The following is an 18,433-nucleotide window of genomic DNA, read 5'->3' on the forward strand; positions in this document are numbered from 1 at the left end:
ATTGCGAGTGAGGATGAAGTAATTTGTAAAACTAATGAAACATTAATATATATAGTAGCAAACTTAGGTTTGAAAACTGGTCATAGTCATACCATGCCAAAGACCAAAGTGACTAAAAATCCAAGTCTAACTCAGCGTGGATCAATTGAATTGATTGTTTTTTGTATTCCCTTTTTGTTTTGAGATTTAGAAAGGTAAAAAGTTTTCAAGAATATTGTTAACTTTTGATCAAATAGTTTTGATTTTCTTAAAAAACAAATTAGTGAAGAAAAACTTGATCCAGCTGTCAATTGATGTAGTATAATACTAACAGAAGTCGCATGGTAAAGAGTAAAGACCCGACTTGGGCCAGGGTATCAAGGTCGGAACTGGGTGCAAACTGTTTCGCTGATTGTGGGCTTTAATCTGTATTAGATCAGTCCAGCCTAGTTGCCTCCAGAAAAAACGAAAATAAGGAATTTGACATCACCCAATTTTTGACATCATTGTAGCCAATCCAACCAATATTAGACGTCATTTAACATTTTTTTTTTCTTGGGAAACCACAAAAATCTCATTAAATGTGTAAACATCTGTTAAATGGTTACAGTAGGGGTGGGTCTAATTACATGGCCAACTATCTGAAAAAATTCAAATTTGAAAATTTATTTTTTTACCCAATTGTTAGACGTGTATACTACCTCATTTAAAGAATTATTTACACTGTCAGTCAGCGTAAGAAAAAAATAATTTGACTAGTTGTTTGACTCGTTACATCTCCTAAATTCAAATATTTGTCTAAATTGTTTCATTGCGTAATTCACAACAAATGGCTTGTACAATTTGACAGTAGAGCTATTATATTCGATTATTGTTCATGTGCATGGTTGTTGTGTCAGAATTATATGAAGTAGATGTTTGAGTCTTATATTTTGAATTTGTGCCCACATCTTAGACCATAAACATTTCGAGGTGAATGTTGCTAGTAATCGAGGGTTCCCTGCCCAACACCATCACTTGACCTAACTGTGAAGGGCAGTAAACGCATACTTGGTAAACAGTTCGGACAAGATAGAGATCTCATGTACCTAAATACGGCTAATTTGGCTGGTGATTGCCACCAATGCACATTAGATCCTTTCCTTTCGCTTGACACAGGCTAGTTTGTCCAAGCTATTTCCTGCATGGCTGGCCTTATCTAAGCTTGTTCAAGCTTAAGGGACAAGGTCACAAGGTATTGTTTCAATGTTGGTCAAATACTATCCAACGCCAAAAAATCTTCAATTATCACTTGCCCAAAATTCCCTGCTAAAAGCAGCCCACATTTCTTCGACAACTATGGATCAAAGTGCTCTCTCATCCTTGCTCTTACATAAACTTCTTCCGACATCAAAAGACTCCTTAAAACTCGGAACTTACATCACTATTAATATTAGTAAGAATTTAAGTATCAGGAATTTAAACGTTATAAGTCACACAGAAAAGAAACTTGCAAGAAAAACCTGATGTTTATGTTCTACCTTTATCTATCCTAGAGATATACATAGATTGTATCTCTTTTAAAGCAACTCTATAGTTTTGTGATTTGTCCACAGCAAATTTTTATGGTATGAACTTTGTCCAAAACAAATATGACAGGCTCGACCGACCCACCCCAGCAGTATTTTCAATCAAAGATTACGGCCTACATGCTAATTTGCTGGATTCTTGCAGCCTTTGGTGGACTAATGTTTGTCTACGATGTTGGGATCTCAGGTTAACTATCTCACATCGTTTTTCTTTCTTACCAAATGGAATAGAGATTAGACAAGTAGACAACAAGCCTAGTGGCACTCGTTAGTAGCATTTTAATTTGCTTAGTTATGGTAGCGGATGGATTGGAGATAGAACTTCAAGAAATTTAATGGCTTTTAAGTTAACTGATACCCTTCATAGTTATCAGCATTTCACTTCTTTATGAACAATTGTACATGTTTTACAAGCCTTTTATTTCAATAGGCAACTGATGCATGTTATATTCTTAAGCATAGAGATAGAGGCATGACTCGTAGCTATGGAAGATAGTCAATTGAGCTAAAGTCTTTGTTGTGCTGCTTTCAGGTGGAGTGACTTCCATGGATGATTTCTTGATAAAGTTCTTTCCTGATGTTTACGAGAGGAAATTGCGTGCCAAGGAAAACAACTATTGCAAATTTGATAATCAGCTTCTTCAACTTTTCACTTCTTCCTTGTATCTTGCTGCACTTGTTGCAACTTTTGGTGCATCGAAGGCATGTTCAATACTTGGACGGAGGCCAACTATTTTGATGGCTTCTGCTTTTTTAATATTTGGAGCTATCACAAGTGCCACTGCGGTGAATAAGGCTATGTTAATAGTTGGACGGATTCTGTTTGGAATTGGAGTTGGATTTGGTAATGAGGTAATTAAAGCTACTTTGGTGCTCAGTCAATTAATTGGTTCTTAATTATGTCATTGCCTCTTCTGATCCGTAACATTGCAGTCTGTTCCTTTGTTCTTATCTGAGGTTGCTCCCGTTCAACTTCGTGGAGCTGTCAATGTTCTTTTCCAGTTATGTACTACAATTGGTATCCTTCTTGCTAATCTTGTTAACTATGGGACATAATCTGTGCATCCAAATGGATGGAGGATATCTTTAGGATTAGCAGGTGCTCCAGCAATCCTTCTTTTCATCGGTTCTATAGTCATTACTGAAACGCCATCAAGCCTAGTTGAACGTGGCAAAGAAGAAAAGGGCATCGAAGCCCTGAAGAAGATTAATTAGAGGTGTCGAAGATGTTGTGGCAGAATTTGAACAGATCAAAATTGCTTGTGAGATGGCACATCAGGTCAAGCATCCATTCAAAAAACTCCTAAAGCTCTCAAGCATGCCTCCACTAATAATCGGTGTGCTGATGCAAGTATTTCAGCAATTAACTGGGGGTAATGCTATTATGTTTTATGCTCCTATCTTATTTCAAACGGTTGGAATCAAGAGCAATGGATCCCTGCTGTCCGCTGTGATCACAGGGCTTGTTAATGTTTTAAGTACTTTCGTGTCAATCTTTTTAGTGGATCGGCTTGGTAGAAGAAAATTGCTTCTTCAGCGTTGTATTCAGATGTTCATATGCCAGGTAAGGTTGGACGCTCGAAAAAAAAAACATACATCCCAAACATATAATTTGATAGTTCATGACTACAATAATATTGTCTTTCAATATGTTGCCAGGCTAAACAACGACCTGTGGTACTATTGTTAATTGTAATTGTCAAAATCCATGCAGATGGCAGTTGGTATCATTCTACATGTACATTTAAAAACCACCGGTTCACTTAACAAAGGACTTGCTATTCTTGTTTTGGTCCTCGTCTGTTTGTTTGTCATGAGCTTAGCTTGGTCTTGGGGACCTCTTGGTTGGTTGATTCCGAGTGAAACATTCCCCCTGGAGACTCGGACTGCGGGATTTGCATTTGCTGTCAGCTCCAACATGCTCTTCACCTTCCTCATAGCGGAGTTGTACTTATCGATGTTGTGCAAAATGCGTGCCTTCATTTTCATCTTCTTCGCAGCCTGGGTATTCATAATGGGTTTGTTTGCTGCATTTTTATTGCCAGAGACTAAGGGTGTGCCGATTGATGTCATGATCGACAGGGTTTGGAAAAACATCCTGTTTGGAAGAAATTTATGGGCAAAGAAATTACAAGACATTTTGAGATGACTTGAAACATTTGCGTACATGTAGGAGACTGTAGTCATCTTCCCATTCCCTACATTTTTAATTGCATTTATCACGTTATTCTGGCTGGAAGCTCGAGAATTTGATGCAAATTTATTTTTGTATGGAATGTCTTTGTGAGAATTTTTAGGATTACGGTGCTTGCTGATGGAGCAATTCTATCATTTGTACACATTGCCTCGACTCTTTAAGCTTCTGGTTTCTCTTTGAAATTCACAATCACAAGTTTATTATGTCCTCCAAGAAAAGTATAAGCTATCCACCAAAGCCTTGAGCTTTATGAAGCTTTTCTTGGTGCTTTAAGCCTAATATTTTTGGATACAATATTTTTCTTGAAATGCATGTGAAAGCAATAGACAACCGCTGGGGTGCAATTCAGACTAACTTGAAGATTTCCATCAAGACAGAGGTATCTGGGATGGACTCTTTTTCTCTAAATGTCAAGAAAGTGCTGCAGATATACTTACATAAGAAGAAAACTATAACTGACTGGTACAATTATTTGACTCAAGATACACGAGATATATAGGCTTCATATGGATATTCTTTTGAAAATATGAGCTTCTCCATGTCAAGAGCTTGTAGACTAAGCTCAAAATCCTGCTATTATCAAATAAAACCACAAAGTATATTCATAGCAACAACTATAGCTGTGCCAAGGTCTCTGACGAGCCTATTTGAATTGTAAAGCGGAGAAGCAGCATTTGGAGCTGGTGCTGGCGTTGGCACAGGAGGAGGAGATGGTGTCGCTGATGGAGTAGGAGCCAGTGCAGTTCGGATAACATTGATATCAACCTTCTGTCCAGATTGGCAGTGACCAGGTACACCACACAGAAAGAGGTGGTGACCATGAGTAGTAATTGTTATTGTATCATTGCCTGTTGTGTGAGTTGCAATAGGGGATGAGGCATTGCATGCCTGATACTCAGTATGTGTTACTTGCATCACATTGTGAAACTGGGGATTGTACACGAAAACTGATACAACAGAATGTAGAACAGAGTCATTCTGATTGAGGTGGCACTGTTAATGTACAAACACTATATGAGGAAAAGAGCAGACGAGTAAGCAGGCACTAAAACAACAATGAATGGCATTCCTAGCAGCAGCGGAATAATCAGTAAGGACTTATCAGGATTCTCAACCAAGGAAACACATATTGTGGCTAAATTTGGGCAGGCGATAGTGATACATTAACTTGTGTTAATTAAAGATTTTTGGCTTACTAAATCCCTTTGACAGCACTAAGAAATGCTATACTAGAAATGAGACATGACATACGATTTTGAAATAATCCCTGGTGGTTGTTTATTCTTCTCTGATACGTTCAAAACTCTCGTCATTGGAGTATTGAACTAGAGGGCTTTTACTGTCTCTTTAACTCACTTATCCATGTCAATCATCTCAGTATATACCAGGCAATCCTACTGGTTCTTTTACTGGTGTAAAGATGTATTGCTTGTCTGGATTGAAGGGGGTGGAAAAATTCTTTTTGCGCTAGGTAGATGAAGGGCCCAAGATTTATCAAATCTTAAGCGAGCGTGACAAAAGAGTTTCAAATTGCTAGACATATTTGTAGCCAGGCAAGAAATTACCTACGTCCAAGTTTGCTGGTTCTGGCACACACGTTAAAATAGCCTCCCTACAGTAACCTAACTCCAACACACCAAACTTCAAGAAGCAGTAGTCTTGAAGCTTCCATGAATTAGCTGGAAAAAACCTCATGTCCAAGTAAACCAACTTTAAGCAATATCATCAGTCGTAAAAGTGGGTTGCCAATTAACTACAATCCTGTAGGGGGTGGGGTGGCTATCTTTTTCTGCATGAAAGCAAAGGGAGTTGGCATGATCATTAAGGCGTGCATTATTCAAGAATGTGGGCTACCTCAATACAACATCCCCAGTATTCATTCATTAGGGGCCACTATACAACTTCCACATGGCACTATTATCCCACTTGTCACCCCCATAGATTGTTTGACAGAAACAAAGTCCTACATTTTGTTTGCAAAATGATGTCATCCCAATGAAGGTCCAGCGCGTGTGAGACCCACTATCACAGACCTATAGTGCTAGGAGGATGGCTAAATGCTAAAGTAGTCCTAGTTAAAAAGAGGCGAAAAAAAAGGAACAGGGTTCTAATCTCTTTATATTGATCAGGGACCAAATACCAACTAAGGTTCCCTAAAACCTGGACATCCCCACAATGTTGACAGATGCTTTGGGTTTTTCTGTTCCGAAAGGTCACCTGAAACTAAACTACAGTTGTGAGGACAAATGGAAAATGAGCTTCTTTTTCCCCTTTCTTTACTCATTTAAGTCATAAAAAACGAATCTTTTTCTAAAGTAAATACGTTTTAGAAAGGGAGGGGCGGGAACTGGGAACTGGAAAGCAAGGAGTGAAACACTTATAAAGGAGAAAATCATAAAAGTAGCAATCGTTTTAAGATAAGGCACAAACGCCTTTAACTATGAGCCAGTTTGATGGATAATTCTTCCTGAAAGATTCATTTTTGAATATCCAAACGCGTTAACTGTGAACCAGTTTGATGGATAATTCTTCATGAAAGATTCATTTTTGAATTTCCAAAAGCCTTAACTGTGAGCCAGTTGATAGATAATTCTTCATGAAAGATTCATCTCTCAATTTCCAAACGCCTTTAACTACTGAGCCCATCTGATAGGTAGCTCTTCAAGAAAGATTTATCTCTGATTTTCCGACCAAAGACAGAAATGAATGCCACAGTCTGATATAGACGTGCTTCAAAAAATCTATCATAATTTAGATATAAAACAGACACAAGAACCATCATCTACAGAGGAAGAAAGCAACATCATCTGCTTGGAAAAAAAAAACAGAGAAATATCAAAGAATAAAGAAAGATGGAGTGAAAGAAGAAGAGTACATACGAATAACATCACCAACTCGAAAGTTTTTAGTAGCAGCCCATTGCTTGTAATCAACATTGCCAATTGTAGTCCAGCCTGCAGAGTCTCCAACCTTGTAAACAGCTCCAACACAAACCTGCAAAGAAGCAGAAAGAACCAACACCACCACTGCTAGACCTCTATAATTTCCCACAGCAAAAGCCATTGAATTTGAGCAAAATACTTGATGGGATAGCTGAGTTTGCAGAAATCTCTATGAATTTTGATTAGCCTTGTAATTCGAAAGGTCGGCCTAAGCTATACTTTTGAAGTATAGTAACTGAAGAAAGAGCGGAATACTTTGTGGTGTCTTTTCAGTTGGGAGTTGGAGCATATATAATTGGGCTATGAGCCTATGACCATTTAACTGATCCTTTTCTCTTTTGGAGTGTGAAATTGAATTTGGAGCCATCAAATTGGGCCCTTCTGTTGATTGTGACTGACCCTTGAAACACAAATTGGGTACACATTAAAAAATCCAACTACCAGCGGCTACTTTCTAGGAAAATGACAAAGAATTTTTCTGACCTTTTCTCCTTTGAATTTTGCAAAAGTTAGTGTAGCAGTATCATAATGCTTTTCTTTTGGGGCTAATTGATAGACAAGTGATTAAATTTCAACTTAAATTATTGGATGTTATGAACAAGGTTCTTATCAAGTAAATCTTTATTTGGTGAAAATGCAATTATTGCTTACCAAGAAGAAGAGAAGATGCTTTATTTCTTTTTAAAAAAAGCATGCTAAGGAAAAGCAGGTGGAGAAGGCATGACAAATTGCCTTCTTCCAGGCAAAAAGAGCCCAACCTTCGGAAACATATTCCAATCTTAACATGCAATTTAATTAAAGTCCCAAGTAAACCGTGCAAAACTAGTTTTCTTCTAATTAAAGATTTAATTTGGACATATATTATTACTAAATGTCTGTGGCAGGTATTTTTATGTTTGAGTCCCGCATAATGACTAAAATATGAGATGGTACAACGTAAACGGATCTAAGTACGATGTTTATAACGTGACGAAGAAATCGCAAGAATACAGTATAGTAATCGTCTTGGCCGTGTTCATATTTCAGGAGCAGATTGTTGTATGGGGCGATGCATTTATCGTGCTTTTTCGTTTAGATTTTGACTCCTATACAGTTGTCACCACTAGGACAGGGAAATAGGAACAATTTCTGAAATGTAGTTTAAGATTGATTATTATTATCTTACAACACATGAACAACAAAGAAGGATGTGGGTAGACATCTAACATCAAGCTGTTGGCACTGCAGAACATATATGATTTCTGAACCATGTTTGAAAAACTTTAAAGGAAAGGATTGCATGGTGGAGGCTTTGTTAATGTTGTTAGGTGGTGGATCATGAATATTATTTTGCCTGTAACATAGTACATGGATTTGTAGGAATGCCATGATGACGTTCAGTTAGAGTATCGCTTTGTACATGGGAGATCTATGTTTCCCTTGCACTCAAGCAGCCAAAAACGCTCGAGACAGTGCTCTTTGTAATCTGTTTGATTACTCAAGGACATACTTTTTCTTTTTTTTTTTCGGAGACGACAACTGTAGTATATCCTAATCTATCCTACACACTAAGGGTTTTTTTTTTCCGAAAACGATAACTGTAGTATATCCTAAACTAGGGGGAGGAGGTGGATCTAAGGAGGTCAAAGGGTAATTCGAAGGAGACTGAACCACTACCGCCAAACGGGTGCACTACGGATCCGCCTGAATTTTTTAAAGCAAATCCACATTTAGTGTCTGTTTGATAACATAAAAAAGTGTTGAAACTGAATTCATTCAGACATTCAGATGTTTTGGGTGTTTGATAAATAAAAATTTTTCTGCTGAACTTATTAAGTGGTGCTGAATTTGTATGTATTTTTTTCAGCACAAAAATAGTAACTGAATGCTTAATTTGATAAGAATCAAGAGATTTATTTCAACTATTTTATCTTATCTACCAAATCTATCCTTGTTTGTTAATTACATTCAAAATCCTTATCTAATTAAACAACCTGACATTCTCTGTCTAATGGCTTTCTACTTCTATTTTCTCCCTATTTAATGACTTTTTTAACAATTTCTCCATGCTCCTCACATCTGTCTACTCCTTATCTTTTTTTCATCTTTCTACTCTTTCATAATTTTGTCATTTTTTCCTCCCAATTTTTTTTATTGCTACCGTACTCACCGATCTCAATTTCATTATTTCCAAGGTAAGTGACATTGATTATTTGTTGTTTTGCTTCAACATTTTTCCATTGAAGTAATTAAATTTCTATATAATTTGGTGTGAATTTAAAACTTGTTTATTGCAGCTTCCTTTTGCTTATATTTGGACTTTTCTTATCAAACTCTGATTTAAAAATATATTTGCATCGATATTTGGACTTTTCTATAATATATTTCTTCTTTTATATTACTTTGATTTAAAAATAAATATTGTCATTTTCATACCTAACAATTTTAAGCTAATTAAATCATAGGTTCTATTTCCTTTTTGGATTAAAAGATAGAAAGGCAAAATTGTACAATTTAGCTTATTAAGCATTAAGTTATAAATGTTTGTCAAACAGTATAAATATGTTCAGCATTAAGATTCAGATATTCATATATCTCTTTTCAGTGCTTAATATTCAGCAAATTAATTGTTTCAGTATTCAGAATTCAGAATTTAGAATTCAGAATTCAGATTCAGTTTTATCAAACGGAGCCTTAATGTGGCAATTGATAGGTGTCTCCCATCCCACCAAACCTTAAAGGCTTGATAGTGGCCACCAGCCTTTGGTGAATGGTTCAGAATTCTTTTCACTTTTTTGGTTTTTTAATTGGCAGATTTACACATTCTAAGCCTGCTTGTGTAAAGATGTATCTGTCGTAACAGTGAAGTAAAAATGAATCATTATAAATTCATTTTAACAAATTAACTTATTATGTGGTTGCTATGATGACAAACTTGTTAATGCTAATTGTTTGTTGATGTGGTGAAGAATTCATAAAGACATCATCTAACATCATAGAAATGCAAACAATTTTGAGGCCTGCATAGAGTTAAACGAGTATGACGTGCCTTGATCATCTAACATCATCAACTGAAGAGAAGTAAAAGCGATTGTGTATCAAATCGAAATTGTATGTAATCAAGTAGAAGAATTTTCAAGTTCCAAACAAATTAATACCCTAAATAAAATTATTTGTTTTTCAAAAAACACAGCATGTAGAGTATTTCAGCATGTGATTAGCATACTGAAGCTCAAGAGCCCTTCATCCCGAGACTGAAGTAACCTTCTTATAGTCACAGCAAATTTAACTTCCAAAATTTATCCCTACAAGGCGCTTTTGCACGTTAGCTTACCAATTCCTTGAATTCACTACTCTGCTGATAAATAAAATGGTGTCGTTAACCCTATAACAATTCATTTCTGATGCATAAATCATAAGTAGATCGAAATAAACTATTGTTGCTAAGTTCCACCACACTACGTTTTGGACAATAATAATTTCGAATCGGCAAAAGCATATTACTTATATTAGAGCTTGGACCAATTCAAACACAATTTGCACAAGCACATATCTATAGCTAAACTACGGTTCATTGACCGTCTAATGGTGTCAATATAGAGTATGAGATCCAAATATTCGGCAAAAACTTGGCCGCCTTTTTTTACAACCGTGATGAAGGATCAAATCCATTAGAATGCCCATTCTTCTTGGTGCCTCCTTCTAGATTTCCTGCACCAGGATGGACATCATCCATAAAATTCTTCCAGAACCAGTGTTGCTTCCAAACTCTTTCAGTCATTTCTTCAATAGGCACATTTTTTGTTTCAGGGAGGAGGAACAACACAAAGAGGGACATGATCAAAACCCAGCCGGAGAAGAAGAGGAAGATCCCAAACTTGAAATGGCACAGCATTGAAAGAAAGGCTTGTGCAATCACAAAAGTGAAGAGCAAGTTCACACAAACCGTAACGCTCTGCCCTGCTGATCTTGTCTCGAGAGGGAATGTTTCACTCGGGATTAACCATCCTAAAGGTCCCCAAGACCATGCGAAAGAAGACACAAATGTGCAAACAAGGATGACCACAAAAATGGCCCATCCGTGGCTAAGGCTCTCAGAATGATCCTTAACCTTGATCCCCAAAATGATGGCAATCACAACTTGGGATATGAACATCTGCACACCAGCTTCTAGCAAGAGCATTCTTCGGCCAACTTTGTCGACAGAGTAGATAGACACGAGGGTGGAAAGAACGTTAACAGCTCCGGTAATAACAGCAGAATACAGCGATGCATTGCCCCCAAACCCTACTGTATTAAACAGCACTGGTGCATAAAACATGATCGCATTGATTCCTGTAAACTGTTGGAAGATCTGTAGCAGAAGGGTCACAACAAATCGAGGGTCAGATTTGAATTTTCATTTCCAGCACGCATCAACATGGCATTGTACTAAAGTTGGGATGAAATCTAACCTGTAACGCAACTGCAATGACCAGCTGAGGCCTATTCCTTCGCATGAGGAGATTCCTGAAAGGGTGTTTCACTTGTTTGGCTACACGACTGGCTTCTAAAAGTTCTTCATACTCTGGCTCAATATTATCAGTGCCTCGGATCTTTCTAAGCACTGCTTTTCCTTCCTCCAAGCGACCACGCTCAATCAGACTGTTAGGCGTGTCAACTACAATAAGGGCCCCTAAGGTTAGAAGCCCTGCTGGGATTCCAGCCAATCCAAGTGAAAGTCTCCAACCCCATCCTCCTTTGATTCTGTAATTTCATAAAGAAAACAAAATCTTGCTTAGCTAAACAGCCAAAAAAATCATGAAGCGGAAAAATATTTGATTATTAGGTTGTTTACAAGTATTGTAAGGGGAAAAAACTTTTCCTCATGCATCAGAAATTAAATAGAAAAAACCCAAAAAATTAGTTCAATAACTGATGAAAATTGTCACCAAAAAAAAAAAAAAAACACATTTTCATTTTCATTTTTCTTGGGGACAAACATCACAGTCAATGCCCATGGAAATGCATATCTGTCCTGCATGATTGGATCATTTCTGACCGCAGATGGGTCGTTATCTTGAAAGCTTTCATGTGTTCAAGATGTGGACCAATCATAGACTGAACAATATGGTCCCAGAGAATAACTCCATAATATTGGTTCAGTGTTGTTAGGTCGTTAGTCTTCAATTTGTCTACAAAATCCCATGAAGTGGGACTTTGGGAGTTGGGATTGAAATAATTTATTGCATTGGAGTTTCCGTTCTTGGCAATCAATTATTGATCAACGTGTACAACCTACAACGTAGAACGATTGGCAAATCAACCTAACCGTGAACTAATCCTTGATTAGGTAAAAAGCTGCTACGACACAATAATTTCTTTCCAAGAGGAAATGCTGTAGAACAAAACGCTTTTAATTTTTATTTTAAAAAAAAAATTTCTATCTTACCATCCAAGAACCGACCCTTCCCTACTTAACATAACACGCATTCAATTGATCGTGCAAGTATTAATTGTTAGGATTATAACACACTTATCCGCGACAGGTAGGTCAAAGGGGGGCAAAATATTACACAAGCAACTACGTCAATACTAAAGAATCGACCACTTGGATGCATAACGTGGTCAACCAACCAAAGGTGTTTTTATTATTAGCTTTATTTTGGCAAGTGTAATTTGTCACAATTCAAATTTCAATCAAGTTGAAACCGATTTGAGTTGGAAAATAACACTGCACATCATATTGATCACAAAAGCCAAAAAAGAAAGAATAATATGAAATAGAAACGCTTAAAGAAATGGAAAAACGTAGGAATAGAAAAAAGAGAGAGGTTTTACTTTGCTGTTCCGTAGTTGACAAGGTTGGCGAAAAGGATGCCAATGGTGACCATGAGTTGGAATAAAATGTTGAGTGCTCCACGGATTCTGGTGGGTGCGATCTCCGACAAGAACAGCGGAACAGCCTGACCGCCATTTTACATAAGATAAGGCATGTCAATCTTCTACCATACCATATATGTCTTAGATAAAATTTTAGTTAAAGGAATTTCGAGCTTGTAAATTTTTACTCCATGCACATGGCTCTAGAATATACGTAGGAAATTGAAATTTTTGAGACATCGATCCAGCACTTTTTCAGCTGCAAGTGCATGTATAATTTGTTTTAACCAAAACAAAGTAGAAAAAAAAAATATTTTTTATGTCATTTATGTGAAGCCAAAAAAAAAAAAAAAAGAATCTTATCCTAATTTTGGTGAAGAATTGAATAGATGGACAATGAACGGACTAGGACCAACACAATTGATTCCTATGAAAGTGACAGAAAGCAAACATAAATTCACACGCATGTAATAAGGGTTAGATACATAATGCACACGTCTTCATGCATGGTATATGTTATTTCTTTTTTTTTTTGGGTGAGAAAAATGTTTGACTGGTATATGTTATCCAAAGTAACATCAACTGGACTTCCTTCTTCACCAAATTAAGGATAATGATTCAAGAAGAGCAGCATCAAAGCTTTCAAGATTCATGTCCCTTGAACCTGATCATTGCGCAGAATAAAGTAAATTTGCAGAGCACGGTGGATTGGAATGGTGGGGTGTTGACTGTGGACCAAAAGGGGATCGATTTCTGGAAAAGCAAGATTGATGGAAAATGGGAAACTTCCAAGATGGAGGGCTCTTTGGAAAGATATCAAAAGATAGGCAAAAAGCTTGACTAAAGAGTTCTTTATTTTATCTTTTGCGTAGGTTCAAAAAGAAGTCTCAATCACATATAATTGCATATAAAACAAACAAGTGTCAGAAAGAATACAATTCATTTTATTTTTTTTTAAAAAAAGGAAAGAAAAAAGAGGAAGATTGAAGGGGACAAAAAGATCTTTCAGCATCTTGAATCTCCAATAATTCAAAGAAACACGTCTCCTCAGTTAGTTTTCTTGGAGAATTTTTAGCATCTGGGGCTCTTGTATGCAGAAGACACACCAGTCAGGCTTCATGACCCACGAGGCAACTAACAAAAGGTTGTTTGGAGTGCATTTTCAAGAAAAATATTTGGGAAAAAATTATTGCAACATTTTTTTTTAGGATGTGATGTACATGAAATGAAAGATAATTGAGAAATGTGTGAAAGAAATATTCTCAAAAAATCACAAATTATATTTTCTCAAAAAAATGGCAATCCAAAAAAGATATTTGAATTTTGCATCCTAAAAAAGTACAAAAGGTATGAGACCTTTTTTTTTTTCTTTTTTTCAAAGGTGCATAAGATATGACTTCGCATCAGAATGTATGTAAAGGAGACAAATATGGGGCAAAATGAACTGTAGAGGAACAAGCCTAAACGTGGAGTACTGTTTTGCCCAAAAATACATTCCTACAAGGAGAGAATACACCCCTCTCAAATCTCACCGTCCAAAATTCAGTATACCAAAAACTGTCACATGCCCTCATGCCATAATAAAGGAGACAGTTTGGAAATCCCAAAATTAATCTCCCAAGAAAAATAGAAAGTTCAGTAGAGTACCTGATTAGCAAAACCAACTCCACATCCAAGTAAAATTCTGCCTATAATAAGCATAGCTAGATCCTGTGCTGCAGCATTTAGGGTCACTCCACAAATGAAGAAACATCCTGCAATCAACATGGTAACCTTTCGACCGAGCTTTCTTGTGGTGTATGAGGCAAAAAAAGTAGCCGTTAAACCAGCCAGATACAAGGACGAGGTGAACAATTGGAGGCCTTGGTTATCATATTTGCAGTAGTTACTGTTCAATCCAACGTCCTGAGTCCGACGGTACACCACTGGGAAGAATTTTTTCAGGAACGGTCCCATTGATGTTACTCCACCTGCAATGGACAAATGGCCGTCACGATTGAAGAGGAGGAACCAACTCAACTACCCCAAACACGTGATGTGGAAAAAAGGGTGCAAGAAGGGACTTAACAGCAAGAGCATTATGAGAAAAAAGATGAGAAGAAATTGACATATCCCATGAATCATGATCATCTTTATTAGTTCGTTTGTGGAGCATTTTCGAATCAACTTGCTGGGAGCCACAGCACATGTTTAAGATAACTTCTTTTACTTCTTGTTTATCATATACAAACGTCTTTTATTACGTTTGATTCCTAAATATTCTTCCATCATTTTTTTTTTTTTTTCTGTTTACCCTGCTCTAATTAATCTCTGTGCAGATATATATAGTCTGATTAAATATTCCTCTTGATGTTCTGTATTAGTACGAGAATTAGCCTTTTAATCCGCTACGACTGTGCTAGTATAACCAAGTTTCCATAATTAGTTTACCCAAGTACCAACCTTTTGGCTTTCTAACATTAACACAAGCTAGAGGAAGTTTGGAATGGAACCAACTTTTAAAGTTGTGATAAGATTATCATATTGTACTTCTAATCGAAGTTCTTGTGCTTTATGGAACATTATCAATCATAACAAGCCTATTTAAACATGTAGTACTTAATCCACAACAAAAAAAAAAACTAAAAAAGCACTTGATTCTGTGAAGGAGAATCAAGAAGTTTGCTTGAAGGAGAAAGGACAAGAAGCAGGAGACAAATGAAAAGCAATATTCATAAGAATAAAGTAGTATAAATACAAACCTGAAACTCCAACATCATAACCGAACATGAGACCTCCGGTGGCGGCCAAAATGCAAGAGATGACAACAACAGGCGTAATCTTGGCCTCGAACTCCTTCCCTCCGCCCACTGACATCCCTCCGGCCACCATGATTGGCTACGTACCTTCAAACTTTACTTAAATGCTTGTATGTTTCTCTCCTTGATGTATGACAAGGAACCCTATTTTAAAAACTCGATATTTCTCAATATTCCACCAGAGAAAGAATGAAAGAAAAAGAGAGACTCAACTTATCATATGGTGGATGATGAGGAAGAGCAGGAGAAACAGGAGTTGTTTATATAGAGAGTTGAGACAGGAGTGTTATATTATTGACTTGAAAAATGGTTGAGCCAATGCGGTCACGGGCACGGGCACCACCACAGGATTAATACATCCACGTGTACCGTAATTTTGACTGTTTTGAGCTATTTCCCTGTTTGAACTTTGACGGTCTCCTTCCGATGCACAGCTGATCAAAAGAGGCGATCAGAGTCAAACAACTTGGGCATGCAAGGTTTGATTCCATGGTCGGCATTTGATCCAAAACAGTACAACTGTTATCCCGCTTTCGTTTTTTTTTTTGGGGGTGGATCAGGCGAGATTAGACAGACGCAGTATTCCTAGGTTAATAAAAGTCTACAATATTACGACACATGTTTGTGGGATTGAGGCAGGTTACTTTCGATTACATCTGAGTTACGTATATCCTTTCTGGGAAAAGAAGTCCTGGGATTTAGGAATAATAATAGGGAATTCTGCAGTCGAAATAAGAACAGGATACAAATATTTCCTGGCTTGTCATAGTTCCTCATGCAAATTTAGTCATATCATTTGTCATATTTCCTGACAAGTAGTAATATGTAACCGAATATCAAAAACAGGCATCAACATATTCTCCACGTTTTCTTTTCTCTATCGAATCATGCGTGTTGGTTGTAAAATTGCTATGTTATGCCCCCTCCATCTCAAATTCTTTTGTCACATTTTGCGATTCCGAATATAATGGTTTGACGGTAATATTAGAAAATATATTTTCAAAATTGCCCTAAAAAATTTAAAATTAAAATTTGAATTTAGTATAAAATAGAGATAAAAGTGCGGGTAATATTGAAAAAAGAGATCGAAAGTAAATTTGACCTGATAAAATAATAAACATTTTGAAACGTCTCAAAATGAAAAATATGACACATTAATAGGACAGAGGGAGCATTAGCTAAAACAACTAATTTCTTGCGAGAACAAAAATCAAAATTCTTGTAAGATGTCTCCTTCTAGATTGTGGCTTTCGCAAGCAATTTGAGGGGGAAAAATATTATTGTGATAATTTTTGGGGCATTACGTGTATGAGATAAGCATGTGGTTAAAAATATAAGGAGTTAGTTTCAATTTGTATACCAGCCATAAGCTATTCTACAAATCTATAATTGGACCACAAAATTTACATATAACGTTTGTACGGCACGTCTAGCTTCAAGAATACCAAACTTTAAAAATTCAATATTATTTTTAGTCCAATTGTGAACAAAGTCATATCTGGCATGGGTCCCAACAAGCTAACTAGCTAGTAAAATAATAGAATGAGATCACTTAGGATCAAAGACTTTCGCAACATAAACAAGGACATAAGATTAATTTCATACCTAAAACCAATAATTTCAACAAACAAAAAGGTTAATCAAAGGTGTGAAGGACTTTCGAGTTTAAAGCATTTATACATGTTTATCTTGTTATAAAAGTTGTGCCATGACTTAATCATTAATTAAGCTTAATCTTGATAAATGTTTTGAAAACAGCTTTATCATAGGCTTGGAATAAGCTAATTAAGCGAGAAGAGTCCTGCTTAATTGAATCGAATAGAGGTTTGTTTGGATAAGAGTTTATTTGGATGATTTATTTGAGATATTTACTGTAACACTTTTTGTGATGTGATGTATGTGAGATAAAAAGGTGATTGAGAAGATAAAAAGGTGATTGGGATTTGTGAGAATAAATTTTGCAAACCAAATTATCTTTGTCCAAACAAACTTGCTGCCTCGAGAAGTGTGTTCGGCTAATGAACAATTGATTAAGGCTTAAGGCAAAAATTAATGAGATCATGTGGCAGTTGGATTTAGCAATTCAACAGTATCTAAAGGGGAAAAAAAAAGATTCGTTTATTTCAGATAATCTTAAACAACCACTGGCCTCTACTAACGCCAGACTTTAGACTTCCAAGACCAGTTTACTTGTTGGATTCAGATAATCTTAAAACGCCCATTGGCCTCTATCAATTTCCGACTTTCACTTCAAACTTCCAAGACCAATGTGTTCACTTGACCACCCTAGGATACCCTTCATCTCTAGGTGTCAGGACCGCTTTACTCTCTAGCTTTACTCAAGTAAAAGTACTTAAACTCGAACTCAAATAGTTCAGTAAAAGTACTTGAGATCGAACTCGACCAAATCGATCTCAATCAAGTTTAATTGAGTTCAATCGAATTTTCAAGTTCAAAATTTTTTAATAATTTTTATAATAAATAATTAAAATTATATTATAAATACACTATTCGATAAATCTCGACGAGTACTTAAATTTTGATTTTTATTTTACTCGGATTCGATTTGATTACATTATTGAATATTTCAAACTCGACTCGAATTTGTCAATGCTGAGTTCAAGTAGTTTGATTAATCTACACCCCTAGGCTGCGAATCATCATTCTTTGTTTTGACTCCGTGACCATTAGGATCAAACCTGGCTAGCATCCAAGTGGGTTTCACAGCTACTTTAATTTCGTTTGCCAATAAAAAAGCTACAAAATAATCGAGGAGACCTCTAGTGATTCAGTTTGAGACTTCAGAAATCAGAGGTTCTGCATTCAAATTCTCCTAACCCTCTCCGTTTCTTAGATCCTTCTCTTCCCTTGTTGATTTTTTTTTTTTTTAAAAAATACTAAATAAAAAGTTTAAAAAAAAATAAATCTTATATAGATTAACAGTGTTATACACTATCACGAATAAATGCATGATATATATACAAAATTTGAGTTTCAAATTCAAATTCGAATTACGTATCACATGTTTAACATTGAAAATATATATACTGTGAGTACATAGTAAATTAATCCAGAAGAAGAAGAAGAAGAAGAAAGGAAAAAAAAAAA

General features: G+C 36.2%; 2 protein-coding genes and 1 pseudogene across 2 annotated transcripts; 1 reads left to right on the plus strand and 2 right to left on the minus strand.

Moving 5' to 3' along the window:
• Positions 1–1,667: 1,667 nt before the first annotated feature.
• LOC113737902 (sugar transport protein 8-like) lies at positions 1,668–3,701 on the plus strand (annotated as a pseudogene).
• A 387-nt stretch (positions 3,702–4,088) lies between these two features.
• Positions 4,089–6,949, minus strand: LOC113738234 (mavicyanin-like). Its single transcript, XM_027265477.2, has 2 exons — positions 6,624–6,949; positions 4,089–4,691 (listed from the first exon to the last, which is right to left on the minus strand). Exons 1-2 carry the CDS (start codon positions 6,805–6,807, stop codon positions 4,324–4,326), a joined length of 552 nt encoding a protein of 183 aa, XP_027121278.1. The 5' UTR covers positions 6,808–6,949; the 3' UTR covers positions 4,089–4,323.
• A 3,192-nt stretch (positions 6,950–10,141) lies between these two features.
• On the minus strand, positions 10,142–15,539 carry LOC113738233 (sugar transport protein 13). The gene is made up of 5 exons (XM_027265476.2): positions 15,269–15,539; positions 14,175–14,497; positions 12,486–12,610; positions 11,120–11,411; positions 10,142–11,019 (listed from the first exon to the last, which is right to left on the minus strand). Exons 1-5 carry the CDS (start codon positions 15,396–15,398, stop codon positions 10,309–10,311), a joined length of 1,581 nt encoding a protein of 526 aa, XP_027121277.1. The 5' UTR covers positions 15,399–15,539; the 3' UTR covers positions 10,142–10,308.
• Positions 15,540–18,433: the final 2,894 nt, after the last annotated feature.

The sequence above is a fragment of the Coffea arabica genome, chromosome 3e, assembly GCF_036785885.1.
Source record: "Coffea arabica cultivar ET-39 chromosome 3e, Coffea Arabica ET-39 HiFi, whole genome shotgun sequence".
Lineage (NCBI taxonomy): Eukaryota > Viridiplantae > Streptophyta > Magnoliopsida > Gentianales > Rubiaceae > Coffea > Coffea arabica.